Below are 20407 nucleotides of genomic sequence, written 5' to 3' on the forward strand. Positions count from 1 at the left end.
GAGACCTACATAAAAGCAGGATAGTTACTGAAATAAATTTTGGCTATTATTATGCAGGTAAAAAGTTGCTGTAAAACAGTGTTAGAAGTAACTATACATAATCATATTAGGTATGCATATACCCATGGAAACAACTACCATAGGTTCCCCCCCATCAGTCCTCAGCCTTGACTGAGAGCTCTGCCCACGTCATGTCCTATATGTATGCCATGGTATGACGTTACATGAAATTGGCGTATCAGTTCCAACGAAAGAGATGGTGACTTTAGCAACACTATAAGCTTCGACATGTCGCTAGCGTACACAAGTAAATTTCATAACTAGTCCCTCAGACCTCATTGTTTATATGCTCCAAAAGCATGATTAATAACATCATACAGACTATATTAATGAACAAATCAGTTTACTCTTACGTTGTTCTCCATAACTATTTTTACTCACGAATTAAGAGACCTCGTCTGAGGACTGGATTCTACACCAGATTCTAGAATCCTGACGCAGTAATTGGATTTGTATCGCTTCTCAGGATTTTATAGATTCGGATCCAGTAATCATCTCCCGCCCAGCCCTAGTGAGTTGGGTGTTTGTTGTGAGAACTTTTGTTATGTATTCATATGTAGTGTCTATGATATCCATGCTCTGACATAAAAAAAGGTGTGATGGACTCTTCCTCTCCTCCTGTTCCTGTTATTTTCACTTGCATAGAACCAGAATGGCTTCTAGAGAGGAGCATGAAGACACCTCAGAAAATAGATTAAACTTTGGGCTTGATAAAATTACTGAAGCTTACTCAAATAAAATGTGCCATTACAAAGTGATAGTTATATGGTCCACCCTAATATACCCCAGGAGCTCAGGCACAGCACAGCTGACTACATCTGATCCCTAAACACTTGACACTTGCATTCCCCCACAGTGGCACCTCTCATGACCTTCAGTAACGCTGGCACTTACCCAGCACTCTACGGCTCCACACACTTTGAGGGTCTCACGTTCCACAACTTCCGTGACACCGACTGCGGGCGAGGCATTGCTCTCATGGTGAACCCTCAGTCAGAGGACGCCAACCACCCCGCGTTTGTCAAGGGTCTCTTGTTCCTCAACACACCACAGGAGAACTACATGTACATTCCTAGGCCCAACTTGAGCAGCATTGATCCGTCAGACTGTGTGGATACGGACTGTGATGGACTAAAGAAGGTGGTGGTGACGGATGTTGATGGATCTCTGCTGGGTTAGTGTGGATTTACATGTGTGTGTGTTAATATAGTTTTGGTATACTGGATCTGAACTACACTGCTCTTTATGTATATCATTCTAGTTTAGCCAATGGACACTCTATGTATCTATCATCTCCAGTACATTCCAAGTATCTGTGTTTCTATGTAGTGAAGCTGATCTCTATCTCAGCTATTTCTTATATCCTCTTAAGTATCTAGAATCCCTTTGTTACTGGAATAGCATCTCTTTTTTATCCATTTTTCCTTATACATCCACCTCTCCCTCACATCACATTCTCTCTCTCTCTCTCTCTCTCTCTCTCTCTCTCTCTCTCTCTCTCTCTCTCTCTCTCTCTCTCTCTCTCTCTCTCTCTCTCTCTCTCCTCGCTCGCTCGCTCGCTCGCTCGCTCGCTCGCTCGCTCGCTCTCTCTCTCTCTCTCTCTCCTCTCTCTCTCTCTCCTCTCTCTCTCTCTCTCTCTCTCTCTCTCTCTCTCTCTCTCTCTCTCTCTCTCTCTCTCTCTCTCTCTCTCTCTCTCTCTCTCTCTCTCTCTCTGCAGGTGAAAAGGATGCCACAGGAATCTCTCAGGCTGACTGGGAGTGGGACAGAGATCCTCGGAGGGGCATTGGAGATTACCGCATTCCTCTTCCAATCAGACAGAATCCTGACGGATCCCAGATTGAGGCAGCTGACAAGTTTCCGAATAAAGGTACAGTGTGTGTGTGTGTGTGCGTGTGTGTGTGTGTATGTGCATATTTACCTAGCTGTATTTACCTAGTTGTATTGTACAGGATATGAGCTAAAGCTCATTTGAGGGCATCAGGACCATAGAGACTCAAGTGCCATTTTTTTTTAAATTGAGAAAACTGTATCCAAAGTTTATCAACAATAACACCACTTCTAAGAAAGATATAAATTTCAACTAAGTTTCAAATAAAAACCCTGGTCTTCAAAATTTTTTTACCTAAAATTTAAAAAATTCATAAGTTGCATATGCACACTGGCATGTAAAATATAACTCCTCCCTTTAAGTTTGTGTATATATTTTTGCATGACCTGGAATTTGAACCTTAATAAAATGTTTTACCTGAAGTAAATAATGAAATTATTAACATCTTCCTGATATCACAAAAAAAAAAAAAATAGTATGACAATAGTAATAATAATAATAATAATAATAATAATAATAATAATAATAATAATAATAATAATTATACAATAAACTACATGAATAAAAAGTATAATAGACTCAGAGTTTTGAAAAAATAGTAAATACTAGTATTGGTACTGCAGTACATTAGTTACTTAAAAGAAAGCAACACATTGAAGGGTGAATGAATGTTATGTTAGAGGAAGTCATGAGTTAGTAATAATAGTGAGACAAAGGATTAACAGGTGGCACTGGTTAGTCACAGGTAAAGATTGGGTATGAAGGAGGTTTGGGCAGGACTGTGTGAGGAAGCGTGAGGAGGGGTAGTAAGCAGTGCAGTGATTGACTCCGGGTGACGTGTTTCTTCTGGAGAAAAACACTTATTGAGCAAGAGATGGTTATGCACTGTGCATCACACACTCCCACTGGCTGGCTCCCTCTCGCTGGGCTTGAGCCTGGCTGGTCTTGAATGAATGCACCCCTTAGTTCAACCAGCCCACACAACACTTGAATCCCATATCAATAAGTTGTTGTGACTCCATTTGCTACTTCAGGACCTTCAACCATATGGAAGCTGAAAAACAGTGTTGCAAATGTCATAGCTGGACAGAGGAAGAGTTGCTAATTCTTTTGATGTATGTAACTCCATATTTGGGGAGGTGATGCTTGAGCCCCTATGGTCCTGATGTCATTTGACCTGTCTCCATAGCTGCAGTTATCCAGTTTCTCTTTAAATTTGCTTACACTAGCAACTGTAAAACTATTACAGCTTAAACTATTCCAGAGATCAGTGCTTTGGTATAGGAAACTATATTTCTTGATGTCACTGAGACATTTACTCTTCTTAATCTTTTTGTATGTCCTCTTCTACATCTTGTTCCCTTATTTACATGTATCTCCAAAACTTGTCGTTCTAACTTTTCCATACTGTTTATTGATTTGCACACTGTTATTAAGTCTCCCCTTTCTCTTCTCTCTTCCAGTGTTATTAATCTCATTCTTACAGTCACTCCTCATAAGTCTTTTCCTTCAATTCTGGCACCATCTTTGCTGCTGTCCTCTGCATTCTTTCCAGTTTCCTCAGTTGCTGCAGCGTACTCTAACTCAGGGCATAATCATGGTTGTAATTATTTTTTTCGTCATATTCATGTCCATGTAGGTAAAAGCCTCTCTAATGTTACTAAAAATCTTCTATGCGTGGCCAAAATTCCCACATGTGCTTCTCTGGTGACAGTGTGTCCTGGATAATCACCCACAAATCCTATTCCTTATTGCTTTTTTTTATCATATCTTCCCCCTTTTTATAGTTCTATGTAGGTCTCCTTGTACTTTTCCTGTGTGTGTGTGTGTGTGTGTGTGTGTGTGTGTGTGTGTGTGTGTGTGTGTGTGTGTGTGTGTGTGTGTGTGTCAGATATCCACACAGCTCTACAACACACACTTGCACGCACACTGCACCCAAACCAGGCACTTAAGAAACTAAAGACTTATTGTTGTTTGAGATCCCTTACCACTCCCCATACTCTCCTTTTGTCTCATCCCACAGGCATTGTCCGTGATGCTTCCTGTGCTGTGGTTCCATCGTGGCATGGAAGTGCTTCTCGCTGCGTTGCTGCCTCATGATCATTGAGAGCATAGACACAGACACAGAGGTGCGGCGCCTCTCCCCCATTGCCCTCATTGCCAACCCTGGTGAGCAATACAAGTCACCTTCTCCTCTTGTCCCCATAAATCTGTCGATGTGCCAGACTTTTATCTTGTTCCTTTAAATCTATTTACCAGATTGTCAATTCCACTTGGGATTTTTTGTAAGTGTCATTAATGCCGCCTCCTCCTCCTCCTCCTCCTCCTCCTCCTCCTCCTCCTCCTCCTCCTCCTCCTCCTCCTCCTCCTCCTCCTCCTCCTCTCCAGGCCCCAGTGGGTACGTGGACCTCCTCAGTGGACCAATGGACAGAGGCTGGTGTGCTGGCTACATGTGTCAGGAGCGAATCTCAACCTTCTTCTCAGTTGTGGCGACCGGAATGACATATGAGATGGCCATGACCAGCACGCCCCCTCAGGTACTGCTATGGTGCTTGTAGTAGTTGCAGTGGTTGGAATGGTAATAGTAGTAGTAGACAGTGATTGCAGCAGTGGTAGTAGTAGTTGTAGTAATTTTCAGCAGTATAATAATAATAGTAATTGGAGATAAACAGCAGGCAATTCACACCAATCTTTTTGACACATAACTTAACATCATTCAACCCAGCCTAACCTCACTTAAGCCACACTGACCCAGCACAACCTCACCCAACACTAACCCAGCCTAATCTAACCTAATCTAATCACTTACTGCTTCAGGTGCTGCATCTTTAACCTAACCTCACCACACTGATCCTCCACTCACATCACATCCTCAGGTGCTGTGTCTGCACCTGCCACACAGTCCATCCTCCGAGGCTGTTGTCCTACGCATCTTCTTCCCAAAGCCTCAGCGTTATGACATCTATGTGGATAGTGTCTTTGTTCCCCCAGCCAACCTTAATATCTCTGCAGCTGGCTACCAGCTGTTGCCTGAGGACCCCACCCACCCTCAGGCTTTCCTTCCCACACTGAACAATGTAAGGGATGACTGTGTGCTGTGTTGTGTTTGGAATGTAAGGGATGGTTGTGTTGTGTTGGGAATGTAAAGAATGACTGTGTGTTGTGTTGTGTAGGGAATGTAAGGAATGGCTGTGTTGTGTTGTATTGTTTGAGGCACTGGAACTCTGTACTTTGCCCTGCCTCTCCCTGTCAGTTTGGGGCAAAGGAACAACTGCTCTGCCTTGTCTCTCCCTGCTAGTTTAGGGTAACAGAACAACAACTCAGCCTTGCCTCTTCCAGTCAGTTTTGTCATGCCTCTCCCTGTCAGTTTTGTCATGCCTTCCTGTCAGTCTTGTCATGTCTCTCCCTATCAGTTTTGTCATGCCTCTCTGTCAGTTTTGTCATGCCTCTCTGTCAGTTTTGTCATGCCTTCCTGTCAGTCTTGTCATGTCTCTCCCTATCAGTTTTGTCATGCCTCTCTCAGTTTTGTCATGCCTTCCTGTCAGTCTTGTCATGTCTCTCCCTATCAGTTTTGTCATGCCTCTCTGTCAGTTTTGTCATGCCTTCCTGTCAGTCTTGTCATGTCTCTCCCTGTCAGTTTTGTCATGCCTCTTCCTGTCAGTTTTGTCATGCCTTCCTATCAGTCTTGTCATGTCTCTCCTTGTCAGTTTTGTCATAGCTCTCCTTGATAATTTTAAGCAAGGGAAACACTGTTGTGGCATGCCTGTTCCTATTGCCATCTCTCCAGCTCACCCAGACCCTCCCCTGCAGGTAGTAGGGACCAATTACTTCCAGCGTAGTGCCAAGCTGGTCCATGTGGTGCTGCGCGGAGGCCATGTCCTTGACATCAAGACCACACTCGTGATCACCCTCACCAGTGGCCTCATGGTGAAGGAAGATGAGTTTTATGAGCAGAACCTTGTGTTGAATCTGGCCAACCTGTTTGAGGTATCCCCAGACAACATCAGGGTCATCAGTGTTATGTGGGAGGACTCCAAGAGACTGCAGGGAAGGCTGGAGGTGGGTATAGTGTTGGCTGAAGTGATGGTGAGGATGTGTGTTGGTGGGTCTGGTCTATGTTGAGTCCGACTGTGGTGGGTGCAGCTGTGTTTGGTGTGGCTGTGATGAGTCTGGCTTTGTTGGGTCTGTGTGTTGTGTGTGACCATGTTGTTTGTGGCTATGTTGCGTGTGGCTGTGTTTGGTTTGGCTGTCTGGGCTGCCTGGTCTCCCTTGCTAGTAGCTCAACATGCAAGACTTGTTCTTAAAGGTTTGGGAGTTTCAACTAATTGTAGATCTAATGGAATTTGTCTGGATTTTCAAGGTAATTTTTATTACTCTTGTGATAGGGAATGATCTCACCATGAAAGGGCAGAATTAAACCAGTTTATGCTGTGATGCCTTGCTGTGGAAGTATGTGGACAGCTGTGCTGTGCCTAAGCTCCTGGGATGTAGCAGTCCACAAGACTGTCCTTTTCTACTAGGTGCTAATGGAGCTAAGAGTGTGAGTGATGTGTGCAGGAGTGTGTGATGCTTTTTCTGGGCCATCCTGTGTGAGATTGCCAGCCTGGTATATAGATAGATAGATAGTGGTAGTTTAACAAGGACTGTGGCAAAATTGCCTATGAGATTCTTACTATTCATTATATATGAAAATAATTACCAAAGAGAACAAAATGTTTAAGAATACAGCTTAAATTTGTTTAGGCTGAGGTGGCCAGCATTCCAACTACAAGCCTGAATGGTGAGGGGGAGAAGGGAGCAACTGGCGGGGAGGTGATTCCCTATGAGAAGCTGGTGCAGAGTCTGGAAAAGGCCATCAATAGATTCCAGGACAGATCGTGCAGCAACTGTGCCTCTCTCTCGGTAAAGTGAATCTCTGCTCTCTGTTCCTTTGTGATCTTATGTTATCTCTTCCTCCAGTGCCTTCTCTTAAGGCAGACACTGTTCTTTGCCCCTTTTCTAACTTGAATCACCTCTCCCTCCTGTAACTCCTCTTGGTAAAATGACACTGTTCTCTGCCCCTTTACTGCCTTGAATCATGTCCTCCTGCACTTTGTCAACAGCTGAATCATTAACAGAGATAGTGTGTTCCTCCAGTCCCCACCTCTCTTCCTCAGGTGAGTGACCCCATCGAGCCACCACCCAAGGAAGCCCCTCCAAAAGCCACAGAGGAGGAAGGCACTGTTGTCATTCCAGATGTCGAACCGTTCTACAAGCAGCAGGAGAAGGAGGCGGCAGAGAAGATCAAGGAGAGCCTGGCAGTGACAGAGTATGCTGAGCCATCCAGTATATTGGTGCTGAGTGGTGTGCCCAGCAGTGTGGTGCAGTACACAGTGTTTGAAATGCAGCCGTCTGTCACTGTACTGGATAAAGAGGTGTGTCTGTAGTTGTAGTATACAGGACCTGAGCTACACATCTCTGGTTCTGTCTCCATCTTTATTCATCCATCAGTTTATGTACATTTCTTGCCACCATCACCTTTGTTTGTCTACTTGTGGTATACAGGGGCTGGGCTACACTCCTTATCCCATCTCTGTATTCATTCAGTCCTTGTGTGTGTCTTTGTGTGTGTGTGTGTGTGTGTGTGTGTGTGTGTGTGTGTGTGTGTGTGTGTGTGTGTGTGTGTGTGTGTGTGTGTGTAATAAACCTTCAGGCCTTTTTGTTTCTCATGAAAGGACTCAAAGATCCACCAATAATTATTCTCTCTCTCTCTCTCTCTCTCTCTCTCTCTCTCTCTCTCTCTCTCTCTCTCTCTCTCTCTCTCTCTCTCTCTCTCTCTCTCTCTCTCTCTCTCTCTCTCTCTCTCTCTCTCTCTCTCTCTCTCTCTCTCTCTCTCTCTCTCTCTCTCTCTCTCTCTCTCTCATCCTCTCCTCAGGGTGCACCCATCAGTGACCTGGGCCACAAGAGTGATCCCTGGCAGGTCACAGCTAGTTTGTCAGGAGGTCCGCCAGGTGCCATCGTCATTGGCACCACCACAGTTCCCTACAGGAACAGCACTGCCACCTTTACTGACCTGTCTGTCAGCAAGCCCGGGGAAGGGTACAACCTCTCTTTCACCATCACCTACCCCAGCTATGCTCCAGCCCTCACTGCCACCCTGGTGGAGACCTTCAGGTAGGTACAATTCTTTTTTATGTAAGAGGGGGACTGGTCAAGGGCAACAAAAAGTGCAAAAAAAAGTCCAATGAGAGTGCCAGCCCCTAAAGAGAGGTCAAAAGGACCATCCAAAGGATAAGTGTCTGGTGTAAGAACAGAAGAATAAGAAAATAAGTGAAGCTGTAAGAAGCCATCAGGCCTATACATGCCAGTCCCTGTACAAAACATGCCTACCTATTTCCACCTATCATCCTCATTCTTAAACCTGTGTAATCTTATTTTAAAGCTCACAAAAGAATCAGAATTAACAGCCTCATTACTGAGTCCATTCCATTCATCCACCACTCTATTTAAGAACCAATTCCTTCCTATCTCTTAAATTTAACTTAATCAGGGTACATTAATGGAAGTCTCTAGGGATTAGGCCTAGACTGAAAACCTCAAGTCTGACATGCCAAAAAGGAGAGAAAAGGATCTCAGTATTTACTATTTGCTATTGGAGTCACATAAGTGATCTAATAGCTGGTCATCTTTTGGTCTCCCCTCAGTGCATAAGTGATTTCTTCTTTTGGCCTTCCCCCAGCTCAACACAGATGAGTGCAGCAATGGTTCTGCAGCAGCCCAGCATAGTGCAGGCCGACAGCCCATCGCCATCACTGTTCAATTTGTTGACGAGGACTCTGGCTTGGTGCTGGATGGCCAGGCCTTCAAGGTGAGGAGACAGACAGGCATGATTGCCTTAAATGTTGCATATAAAGAGTAACAAAACAGTATAATCTTTGTTAACATGATGTGTTCAGTTTGTTGACAAGGACTCTGGCTTGGTGCTGGATGACAAGTCTTTCAAGGTGAGGAGACAGACAGGATTTTTTTTTTATTTATTTTTATTTTTTTTTTAAGTAATAAAACTATCATTTCTATTATTGTTATCATGAGGTGTTCAGTTTGTTGACAAAGATTCTGGGTTGTAGTTTGATGGCAAGGCATTGAAGGTGAGGAAATGGACAGAAATCAAGTTAAATTTTTTTGGATAGAGTAATAAAACAATATTCATTCTGTTATCAAGAGGTGTTCAGTTTATTGACAAGGACTCTGGCCCAGTACTTGGATGACAAGACTTTAAAGGTGGGGTAGACAGGAATTATCAAATCAAGTTTATTTTTTGCATATATGTATGGAGTAATAAAGCAATATTATTTATGTTATCATGATACATTCATTCAGTTTGTTTACAAAAATTCTGGCTTAATGTTTGATGGTGAGGCTTTCAAGGTGAGGAGATGGACAGAAATTACCAAGTTAATTAAGGGACTGTAATCCACATTTTTTTAATGAAAATGTATGCAAAAAAGCAAAATTGGGCTGTGCACGCTGAAAAATCATCCAGCACTTTGGCAACAATCTGCCAAAGTTTGAGCCGTGTGTCTGGGGTGTGACTTGTTTACACTCAGGCTTTAGGTTACACCTTGTGGTACTCCTTATGTTTTCCTATTTTTCATATACTGTATCTGTTTTTTTTTTTGTGTGTGCGTGATTTTTTAAGACTTTCTTCAGATGTGTGGCATGTTATCCCTAAGTGGTGGGAAGGGAGGGAGTGGGGCAGTAGTTACTTGATAATGAGTCAGTACTCAGTTGGCCTAAGGTGAGGACAGGGCATGTGTGTACTGCCACGCTGGTGTCAGACCACCCACACAACTCATAAAATTTATGAGAGAAATTGTGTTACTATCTTCTGTGAAGACTATGACAGAATGCCATGACCCAGGAAATACATACTTCTGTGACTTAGCCAGCTACCACCACCACATACCTTCAGTATGCTTAGTGCATTACAGGCCTTGCTGTGAGTAAAAAAAAAAATTGTAATAGAAAAAAGTAGATCAGCTGTTTTCAAACCTGACAGTGGTGATGTGATGAATTGTGATGTATCATTTGATGCATCATCTGACGTCAGATGAAAAGATGATGAGATGCCTCAAAGGCATGACCTGCAATGAACACCTGCATTCATGAGTGTGGAGAATTGTTCCAAGCATTGGAATACTTCAGACAGGACAGTGAACTTCCCAATTCTGACGGGTGTCTGCAATTACAATGTAGGCTGCTTGTCAAGTGGCTTCACAGACACTCTTGGAGCTGAGTTTATCATTACACTGGAGGAGTACCTGAAGGCCGGAGATGCAGCCATGGACACACACTCAGACTATCTTGGTACTGAGTTTGTCACTACACTGGAGGAGTACCTGAAGGCCAGAGATGCAGCCATGGACACACCCTGCAGGGGGAAGCAGAGGAACACCCCAATTCACACAGATATGGAGTGTGTTGCAGGGGTTGACTGATGATGCAATAAATCACACTTCTCAAATGTAAGCCTTTCTTCTTTAAAGTGATACTTCATCATTAGTTTTATGTGCTATTTACTTTTTTTGTTGTGTATGTCCGCATTGCTCACAGATTTTATGTAAAGATTTTTATTTATTTCATTAAGATATATTTTTCATATGCATAAGTACACATTTTCTAAGTTACGTTGAAAGTCACACACTAATATATTTCTTTTCCCTACTATAAAAACATCTTTGTGTAGAATGTGCATAAAATTGATTTAGCAGTAATTACTTTTGTTATTGATAATTTTTAGATAATAATGAGTTGATTTAGTTTTAAGGAGTTATGAGTTAAAAATTGTATAAATATAGAAATTTATATATTAACTTTTCTTCCTCTTATTTTTTTATCTATCATCCTACAATTTGTACACACTTAAATAGGCATCATAGCTACCGTAAGTAAAAATAAATCATGTTTATCGGTTAACAGTTTCAAAAAAACCTTACCAAAAGCAGACCACAGTCTTGTAAGTTTACATTTTGTTAAGCCAAACCTCCTGGGACCATATGCATTATCACTAAATTACTGCTTAAACATTAAATCATCGTTTTACATCCTCAAAATGGTGGAACTTGCCACTTAAATTCTGAAAGATACCGTCTAAAGTCCCCAAGATGCATCATAAAAGATGGGTTCACCTAGGCTGCAATGCTACACTGGCTGTGCAATCCTATAGCCTGACGCTGGCGATGCGATATTTGCCACGTGAGTATTCACACCGTAAATGATGCTGTGCTGTCAGACAGTGCTTGCATCAATTGTCACATCACTCAGTAGCTCAGTGCATCTGCAGCATCATGGGAGACATTGCTCTGTGGTCTCTTGAGGAGGAACTACTGCTTCTAGCTGTGGCAAAGAAAAAGAAATTGAGTGCATGAAATAAATCTAGCAAGACCAACATACAACCAGGGGTATTTCTGTAGTTCTTCTATAAGTTGTTCCATAGCAAACAGTTTGCACCTTTTCTTCCTAGGGGAGCAACAAGCAGTAATGACTGGAAGCTACACAGCTTTGCATCATACGCATCGTATAGCTAGTGTAGCATCACAGCCAGTGTGAACCTGCCTTTAAGATTGCATCCTATCAGCAAGCAAGGCTGTGCTAGATTAACTCCACTGACACTGCCAGCAGCAGCGACAGACTTTTCATGACAAGAAGGAAGTCCTGAATGAGTTGGATGACTGAGCTGAAGACATATCGGCTGGTCTGTACTGGGATCATTGTGATTGATTTTGTGTGGGAAATACTGAAGAGACCAATTTCAAGAAATAAGGCTCTCTCCCCTGAGATGCACTCTGTGGTACTTCACAACAGGCAAGATGTAACACATCAGTGTGGATGACTTGGGGCTCTCACAGCAGACCACCAGCAGGGTCATCAGTAACACAGTGATGCATGCACCACCTTGGTGTGCAGTCAAAGTTGGCACCACCTGATTGTTGTTTTGACAAAATGACAACAGTGGTAAATAAATACCTTCAATAATTAAGCTTAAACTAGTCAGATTATTGTTGAGAACAATTAAATGAATATATTTGTTTTATTATACATATCATTTTTACTCATTATCAGCCGTTTCATGCAAGATTCATCAAAAAGCACTACATGTCTGCTTATGTCAGCCGGTAGTGGTGTTAGCACCTTAAGACAGTAACTTAACAGAGTCCCCTGCTAGGACAGTCACTTAGCACTCAAGTCCCATAATTCAAGTTCCCTTACTAGCTAGGATGTAACCATAGCAGAGTTTTATAAGTATGGTTGCTAGGGTGTTGTAGGGTGGTCCACAAGACTGTTCCTTCCCACCAGAGACTGATGGGCCTAAGAGTGTGAGTGATGTGTATGTGAGTGAGTGGTGCTTTTGTCTGGGATTGGTGGCCTGGTATATACTCGTAGATAAATAGATAGATGAAGGAAGTAAAATTATACCTCATCTGTTATCCTTCCATAAGAAAGGGCAGGAGTTGAGAGAAATTGCATCTGTACTGTATTTTCTTTCCTGAGCCTCTTCTCTCTCCTCCTTAGGGCCAGACATTTGTGGATGAACTGCTGGCAAAGACTGCTGAGGGACACTTTGAGGTTATTCAGAGGTATGCCAACTGAGAAACAGAAGAGAATATTACAAGGAGGAGGTAGTAGACATCTGCTGAAATGATTACTCCCAGTGAAGTCTAAAGCACTGGATCAGGGAGTGCTGTGAACTTATCATTAAATCCAGCTATGATCTCACTGAGCAGTTCTCTTTGTGTCTTCCTATACAAGGTGGAAGTCATAGCCTGCCCTTTAAAGACAACTCTCTTCCTTCACACAAAACTACAAGCACCTAATTACACACACACCCTTCACTCAAAATTCAAAATTATCATGACAACTCCTACACCAGCCTTGAAGTCCCCATCTGGGGAGGGGACCACAAACATCCCCAGGTCGAACTGCTCTTCTGGTATTGACCCTAAGTGTCTTGACATCCCCCTCAATTTTTTCTTCATTAACTTCTGCATCATTCGCAGTCTTAGATCTAATTTTCAATCTTCCTCACTGAAACACAGGTGTCTGAGGCAACTGACATTAACCCCATTTCTATTCTCTCATACTTTCTCTATCCTCATTTTCACTCCAAAGCTGGATGTTGCATTTATGTGTGCAACAACTTAACCTGCTCTTGTGCCCACACTATTGAATTTTTCAAGTTTTCCACCATCTGCCTATGACAAGAGTCACTCTCAAGCTAAATTTATCTGTGCTGTATACCTCTCACCTCACTCCTCTGACTATAAGAAATTCTTTGACTACTTCCAAAGTGGAGCACATTTTGGGTCTCTTCCCTTTTGCAGAGATCTCCATTCTTGGAGACTTCAATGTTCACCACCAACTTTGGCTTTGCTCTCCCTTCCTGGTGAACTAGCCTTTAACTTTGCCATCCTCCACAACCTAGATCAATTGGTGCAACACTCTACTCATAATCGTAACTGTCTTGGAGATACACCCAACATTCTTGACCTTTTCATAACCTCTAATCCTTCTGCTTATGCTGTCACCCTCTTCTCTGTTGGGCTCCTCCCATCACAATCTCATATTTGTAGCTTGTCCCATCGCTCCAATCTCTCCTCAGCATTCCATAAGCAGAAGTGCCTCTGGCATTTTACCCCTGCTGGTTGGGGGAACCAGAGAAGGTATTTTGCTGATTTTTCTTGGAATGACTACTGCTTCTGTGTCAGAGACTCATCTCTGTGTGCTGATTGCATAACAGAGGTGGTAGTGTCTGGCATGGAGGCGTATATTCCTCACTCTTTTCTTGAACTAAACCTTCCAAACCTTGGTTTAACACAACCTGTTTTCATGCTATATATGATAGAGAGGTGGCCCACAAAAGGTTCCTGAGCCTTCCATCATCAGAATCTCATGGGCTTTATATTTTTTGCCTGGAACCATGGTAAGTCTGTTCTACAACTAGCCAAAAACTCATTCATTAATAGAAAGTGTCCAAATCTTTCAATATCTAACTCCCCTCATGACTTCTGGCATCTAGCCAAAAACATCTCCAATAACTTTGCTTCTTCTTCTTTCCCTCCTTTATTTCAACCAGATGGCACCATTGCTATCACATCTATCTCTAAAGCTGAACTCTTTGCTCAAACCTTAGCTAAAAACACTACCTTGGACAATTCAGGGCTTGTTCCTCCCTCTCCTCCATCCTCTGACTACTTCATGCTACCTATTAAAATTCTTTGCAATTATGTTTTCCATGCCCTTGCTGGCCTAAACCTTCGGAAGGCTTATGGACCTGATGGGGTCCCTCCTATTGTTCTCCGAAATTGTGCCTCCATGCTAGCACCTTGCCTAGTCAAACTCTTTCAGTTCTGTCTGTCAACATCTGCCTTTTCTTCTTGCTGGAAGTTTGCCTACATGCAGCCTGTTCCTAAAAAGAGTGACTGTTCTAATCCCTCAAACTACCGTCCTATTGCTTTAATTTCCTACATATCTAAAGTTTTTGAATCTATTCTCAACAGGATGATTCTTTAAACATCTATCACTTAACAACCTTTATCTGATCACCAGTACATGGTTCCATCAAAGCCGCTCTACTGGTGATCTTTTGGTTTTCCTTACTGCGACTTGGTCATCCTTTTTTTAAAGATCTTGGTGAGACTTTTGCTCTTGCCTTAGACATATCACAAGCTTTTGATAGAGTCTGGCACAACGCTTTGATTTACAGACTACCCTCCAATAGCTTCTATCCTTCTCTCTGTAACTTAATCTCAAGTTTCCTTTCTGACCGTTCTATTGCTGCTGTGGTAGACGGTCATTGTTCTTCTCTTAAATCTATTAACAGTGGTGTTCCTCAGGATCCTGTCCTGTCACCCTCTCTCTCTTCTTATTATTCATCAATGACCTTCTGAGCCAAACTTCTTGTCCTATCCACTCCTACACTGATGATACCACCCTGCACTTTTCAAATTCTTTTCCTAGACGTTCAACCCTTCAGGAAGTAAAGAGTTCACACAGGGTAGCCACAGAACACCTGAGTTCTGATCTCTAAAATTTCTGATTGGGGCAGAGCAAACTTGGTATTATTCAGTGCCTCAAAAACTCAATTCTTCCATCTATCAACCCAACACATCCTTTCAGATAACTATCCCCTCTTCCTCACTGTCCCCTTCTTCTACACTGAACATCCTCAGTCTGCCCTTTTCTTATAATATAAACTGGAAACTTCACATCTCATCTCTAGCTAAAACAGCTTCTATGAAGTTAGATGTTCTGGAATGTGTCCTCCAGTCTTCCCCCTACCCCCCCCCAGCTGCTAACTCTGTACAGGGACCTTATCTGTCCATGTAGGCTTCATATGTCTAGGGGATTCCACTCATACTGCTCTTCTAGACAGTGTGGAATCAAAAGCTTCTCGTCTCATCAACTCCTCTCCTCTAACTGACTGTCTTCAGCCTCTTTCTCATATTACATCTCTTGCTATCTTCTGCTATTTTCATGCTAACTGTTCTTCTGATCTTGCTAACTGTATGCCTCCCCTTCTCCCACGGCCTCACTGCACAAGACTTTCTTCTTTCTCTCACTCCTATTCTGCCCACCTCTCTAATGCAAGAGTTATCCAATATTCTCAATTATTCATCCCTTCCTCTAGTAAACTCAGGAACTCCCTGCCTGCTTCTGTATTTCCACTTCCTGTGACTTGAATCCCTTCAAGAGGGAGGTTTCAAGACACTTATCCTTCAGGTTTTGACTACCGCTTTGGACCCTATTCAGGGACCAGCATGAAGTGTTTTTTTGGGGGGTGGAGGGGGCGAAGGGGGTTGTTAGCCTTGCCCGGTGTCCTTCCTGCATAAAAAAGAAATAAAATAAAATGAAAACATCATAGAAACATACACAAATAAATAAACACCATCCATATCTTCCCAATACAAATACTGACAACAGACCCTTTGTCAGGCTGTATGTACCAGATGAGGCCGTGTCAATGCTCACCTTTGAGAACGTCATATTTGAGGCATCAGACTTGAGACAGCAACTCATAGCCAAGGTTGCTGTTGTCCCTGCCGGTTGGTACATGGAGTCCTCTTTGCCACGTGAGTATTGGTGTCAGTTTGGTAAAGTCTGGAGCTCCTGTCTGTGTCTGTACTTCCTTATACAAGACACTTCTTAACTTTAGAGTAATTCTTTTGGCTCTGTCATGTAGAGACTGGCACCTCAGTGAGCCTTTTCATTTTTTTATTTATTTTATTTTATTTTATTCCTCTCTCTCTCTCTCTCTCTCTCTCTCTCTCTCTCTCTCTCTCTCTCTCTCTCTCTCTCTCTCTCTCTCTCTCTCTCTCTCTCTCTCTCTCTCTCTCTCTCTCTCTCTCTCTCTCTCTCTCTCTCTCCTTTTTGTTGGCCTTGGCCAGAGTCCCTCTTTCATACAGAAAAATCTTGTATATTGATGTACATTCTTACAGAAGTCAGGATAAAATGTACTGCATTTTGATGTACTGTTTAAAACCCCAATACCTCACACTAGAGACTATTAAAGATACAGAATGCTTGCTGAACCATCTCTGGAACCAAGAAAACACCATAGCAACTGAAAGTATTGGAGGTAAAAGAGATCAAAACATTTGCGAGTGCAGTTTATTATCTCTCTCCCACACAGGACTGGTGGTGTACCCCTCACATCTAGCCACCAAGAAGTACCCCATGGTCAGGTCCCTGCGCACTGATCTGTTCCGATGGAAGCAGTTGGAGGGTGTCAAGGATGTGGTGAGAATGACTGTCCTTATTACCCATCTGTTACATCCCTCAACATCTATTCCTCACCTACACTGTGTTTTTTCCTCTCGCATCCTTCAGTAATATTCTTTTCTTCATGCCTCCTGTGTTCTTTTTGCTTCTATTCTATCTTTCATTATACTTTTATGTTATATCCTTCATTTACATATTTTTTCTCCTGCAGTGTATTCTTTTTCCTTCTTATCATATCTTATCTTTCAATATCTTTTTCTTCATCTTTGCTGTATTCTTTCTCCTCTACTTTATCCTTCATTATCCTCTTCTTCACTCATTCTGTATTCCTATTTATTTTTTTAATGCACACTTTCCTCCACACACACATTTAAACCTTTCTGTCATGCAGAGTTATTCCCACCCCCTCCTTGCCACACACACACACACACACACACACACACACACACACACACACACACACACACACACACACACACATATAGGAGTACATAGATACACCATTAGAAGTTCGAGGTAGGTTCCAGTAATGCGGTTTACACTTCGTTGGGTACTGCCACAGTCTCGGCATTCGGCTGACTGGACGCCTACCAAAAACACCACACATACACGCCTGCAATGGTTTTCCTTTATTGTGATTTAAGCACCACCTGGAGTTTGGGCCTCTCTGTTGTTGTATATTTGCTGTGACCGTGTCTGAGGAATCTAACTGCGCCTGTGAACAGCACCCGCAAATAAACTCGCAAATAAACTCATGGCACCTGTCTGGAAGTTTCCGTACCGATCCCCGCTCCACATGTGGTGACCCTGGAGTGACCAGACATAACGTGATCATCGTGGAGGCAGGGACGGCCTACGGACTGTGGTGATTGGTGGCAGACTATAACTACACAGTGACTATATGCTGGTCCTCCAGGTACTCTATTATTTTACCTTTGTTCTGTTTGGAATCTATGCCCTTGGAACTATGCAGAACCAGGACGAGGGTTCGCTACTTACATCTAGTGCGTCGCAGGATAGTGTTCCTTCCGTGACCGCAGGTGTTGCCGTCAAACCACCACCCTTTGATGAGACTTCAGTAACACGCTGGTTTACAATAATTGAATCACAGTTTGTTCTTGCCAAGATCATTGTTTCAAGTACTAAATTTCACCATATATTATCAAATTTGCTACTTAGAGTAATCAATCAATTGAGTGATGAAGTCATCAATTCTTCAGACTATGGTGAATTAAAGCAATCTTTGATATCTCTTTTCACCAGGTCAAAACCTGAACTTTTTGACTCTCTTGTTAATCAAAATAACATGATGTGTGACAGACCTTCCACGTATTTGAGAGAGTTGCGTAAAATAGCTGCTCAACTAGGGGTGGATGATTCCTTTATAAAGTTAAAATTTTTGAAAGCATTACCTAGTAGCATCAGACCTCTCCTAGTGACATATGAGGAGAGCTCTACACTAGAAGAACTGGCTCGTGTAGCTGAGACATTGTTGGCCTATGGCTCAAGTAATGCGAGTGTAAACAACAGCGCTAATGTTTCCATGGTGGAAGGTGGACAAGGGTCCAGGCCTGCGAGCCAGAACAGAGATAATGGTAATAGAGGCCCAAATTTCACTTCAGCTTGTCAGGATAATGTATTTTCTAGAATTTGTGTTCCCATTGGAGTGCGCGCCTTTCATGAAGGTCAGCGTCCTCAGGTGTACAGGTACCATCTGTATTATGGTAACAGGGCAAAATCATGTAAACGATGGTGTATACTTTCTTCTACAGCTTCTAATATTTTGCCAGATTCTCGCCCTAATTCTCGTTCTTCTTCCCCCGCTCGTGTATTCCACCAGGCGGGAAACTAGTAGGGCAGTCCGTAGAAATATCAGTTGCGACCGTCGGACTGCCACTTAGAGTAAGTGCCACAATCGGTTGCAAGAATTACCAATTTTTGATAGATACTGGTTCATCACTTTCGCTGCTACCTAATGAATCCATTCCTCAGGCCAACTGCTGTTACTCTTACTAATGCTTCAGGTAAACCCATACGTTGTTATGGTGAAGTCGATGTAGACCTTGGGATACGATGTATTAGGCGTTCTTTCCCTTGGTCTTTCGTCATTGCAGATGTTATACATCCAATTTTGGGAACCGATTTTCTTGCAGCTAACTCACTAATGGTAGACTGTAAAAACCAGTCGCTAATAGACTCCTCTACCCAATGTAAGATTCCTCTTGAAGTTTCTTATTCTCCTATTTCTTCATATTTGGTTAATTATAATGGGGTAGACTCAAAAGCTATTGAACTACTTTCTCAGTTTCCGGTTCTCACTTCACTTTTGCAGTTGTCAGCTACTACACCTGTGGAAACTATACACCATCGTATTGATACAGGTGACTCACCTCCTATACATTTCAAAGCAAGACCTTTGACAGGTGAGAAGCTCAAAGCGGCTAAAGATGAATTTCAGTTTTTGCTTAATGCCGGAATCATTCAGCGCTCCAACGCTCCTTAGGCGTCTCCTCTGCACCTCATGCCTAAGAAGGAGCCCGGTGCTTGGAGACCTTGTGGTGACTATCGCGGACTCAATAACGTAACTCTGAATGATAAATATCCCATACCACATTTGCGCTGTCTCACCATGTCACTTAAGGGTAAGACCATATTTTCAAAGATTGATTTACATCGTGCATACTTACAGATCCCTGTGGCCAAAGATGATGTACCTTAGACTGCAGTATGCACACCGTTTGGTCTGTTTGAATTTTTGTATATGCCCTTTGGTCTTAAAAACGCAGGTTCCACTTTTCAGCGCTTCATTGACACCATATTGGTTAATGTTAAGAACACTTTCACCTACTTGGATGACATCTTAGTAACTAGTACAACTCTTGAAGAACACATTGCTGATGTTAAGACTGTTCTTTCTACTTTAGCAAAACACAACTTAAGACTATCTATAGATAAATGTGAATTTTTCAAGTCCTCGCTCACCTTCTTTGGCTATGAAGTCAGTGCTCATGGAATTAGACCACCTCAAAACCGCATCACTGCAATTTCAGAGTTTCCTTTACCTCAAACATCAACTGCATTGCGCCGTTTTATGGGGATGCTAAATTTCTTTAGACCAATGATCCCTAATTTTGCCGATGTTGCTTATTCATTGACAGAACTCTTACGGCATAATCCATCTTCTAAATCTCTCTCATGGACAGATGTTGCAAGGGACTCCTTCAACAATTTGAAGCAAGCCCTAGTCACTTGTCCTACCCTCGCCTATCCCTCTCAGAAGACAACTGATTACCAGCTTCTGACTGACAGCTCGAGCTTCGCAGTTGGCGCAGCTCTATACCAGATTATAGATGACACGCCTACGCCTCTAGGATTTTATTCCAAAAAGCTCTCTGACACACAGAAAACCTATTCCACCTATGACAGAGAACTCTTAGCTTCTTATTTGGCTGTCATTCACTTTAAAACACTCATTGATGGCCACTCGGTCACCTTGTTCCTTAACCATAAACCTTTAGTTTCTGCCTTTCATTGTAAGTCAGTTGCAAAGTCTGATAGGCAACAATGGCAACTTTCTTTAATCTCTGAATATGTATCATCAGTAGTATACATCCGTGGGGACAACAATGTTGTTGCCGATTGTTTATCAAGATCATGTGCAATTTCAGTTGATTCTTTCGACTTGTGTGGCATAGCTAGTTCCCAGGAAGGTGACACCGAGGTCGGTTTGTACAAGGAGAGATTATCCAATTATACCTTGCC

General features: G+C 42.6%; 1 protein-coding gene across 1 annotated transcript; it reads left to right on the forward strand.

Moving 5' to 3' along the window:
- The first annotated feature begins 1787 nt into the window (after positions 1 to 1787).
- Positions 1788 to 17121, forward strand: LOC135102138 (fibrocystin-L-like). The gene is made up of 12 exons (XM_064006923.1): positions 1788 to 1927; positions 3912 to 4057; positions 4277 to 4425; positions 4765 to 4965; positions 5699 to 5947; positions 6632 to 6790; positions 7045 to 7302; positions 7803 to 8041; positions 8607 to 8735; positions 12440 to 12504; positions 15860 to 15996; positions 16557 to 17121. The coding sequence occupies exons 2-11, from the start codon at positions 3985 to 3987 to the stop codon at positions 15928 to 15930; spliced, it is 1593 nt and encodes a 530-aa protein (XP_063862993.1). The 5' UTR covers positions 1788 to 1927; positions 3912 to 3984; the 3' UTR covers positions 15931 to 15996; positions 16557 to 17121.
- The last annotated feature ends 3286 nt before the right edge of the window (positions 17122 to 20407 follow it).

This window comes from Scylla paramamosain, chromosome 7, assembly GCF_035594125.1.
Source record: "Scylla paramamosain isolate STU-SP2022 chromosome 7, ASM3559412v1, whole genome shotgun sequence".
NCBI lineage: Eukaryota > Metazoa > Arthropoda > Malacostraca > Decapoda > Portunidae > Scylla > Scylla paramamosain.

What these genes read in the sequence shown, in the direction of transcription:
- LOC135102138 (XM_064006923.1), top strand. Translation starts at nt 3,985, where the DNA reads ATGATCATTGAGAGCATAGACACAGACACAGAGGTGCGGCGCCTCTCC. An exon ending in GACTGCAGGGAAGGCTGGAG is followed by an intron (nt 5,948 to 6,631) that starts GTGGGTATAGTG and finishes AAATTTGTTTAG; the next exon opens with GCTGAGGTGGCCAGCATTCC. An exon ending in GCAACTGTGCCTCTCTCTCG is followed by an intron (nt 6,791 to 7,044) that starts GTAAAGTGAATC and finishes TCTCTTCCTCAG; the next exon opens with GTGAGTGACCCCATCGAGCC.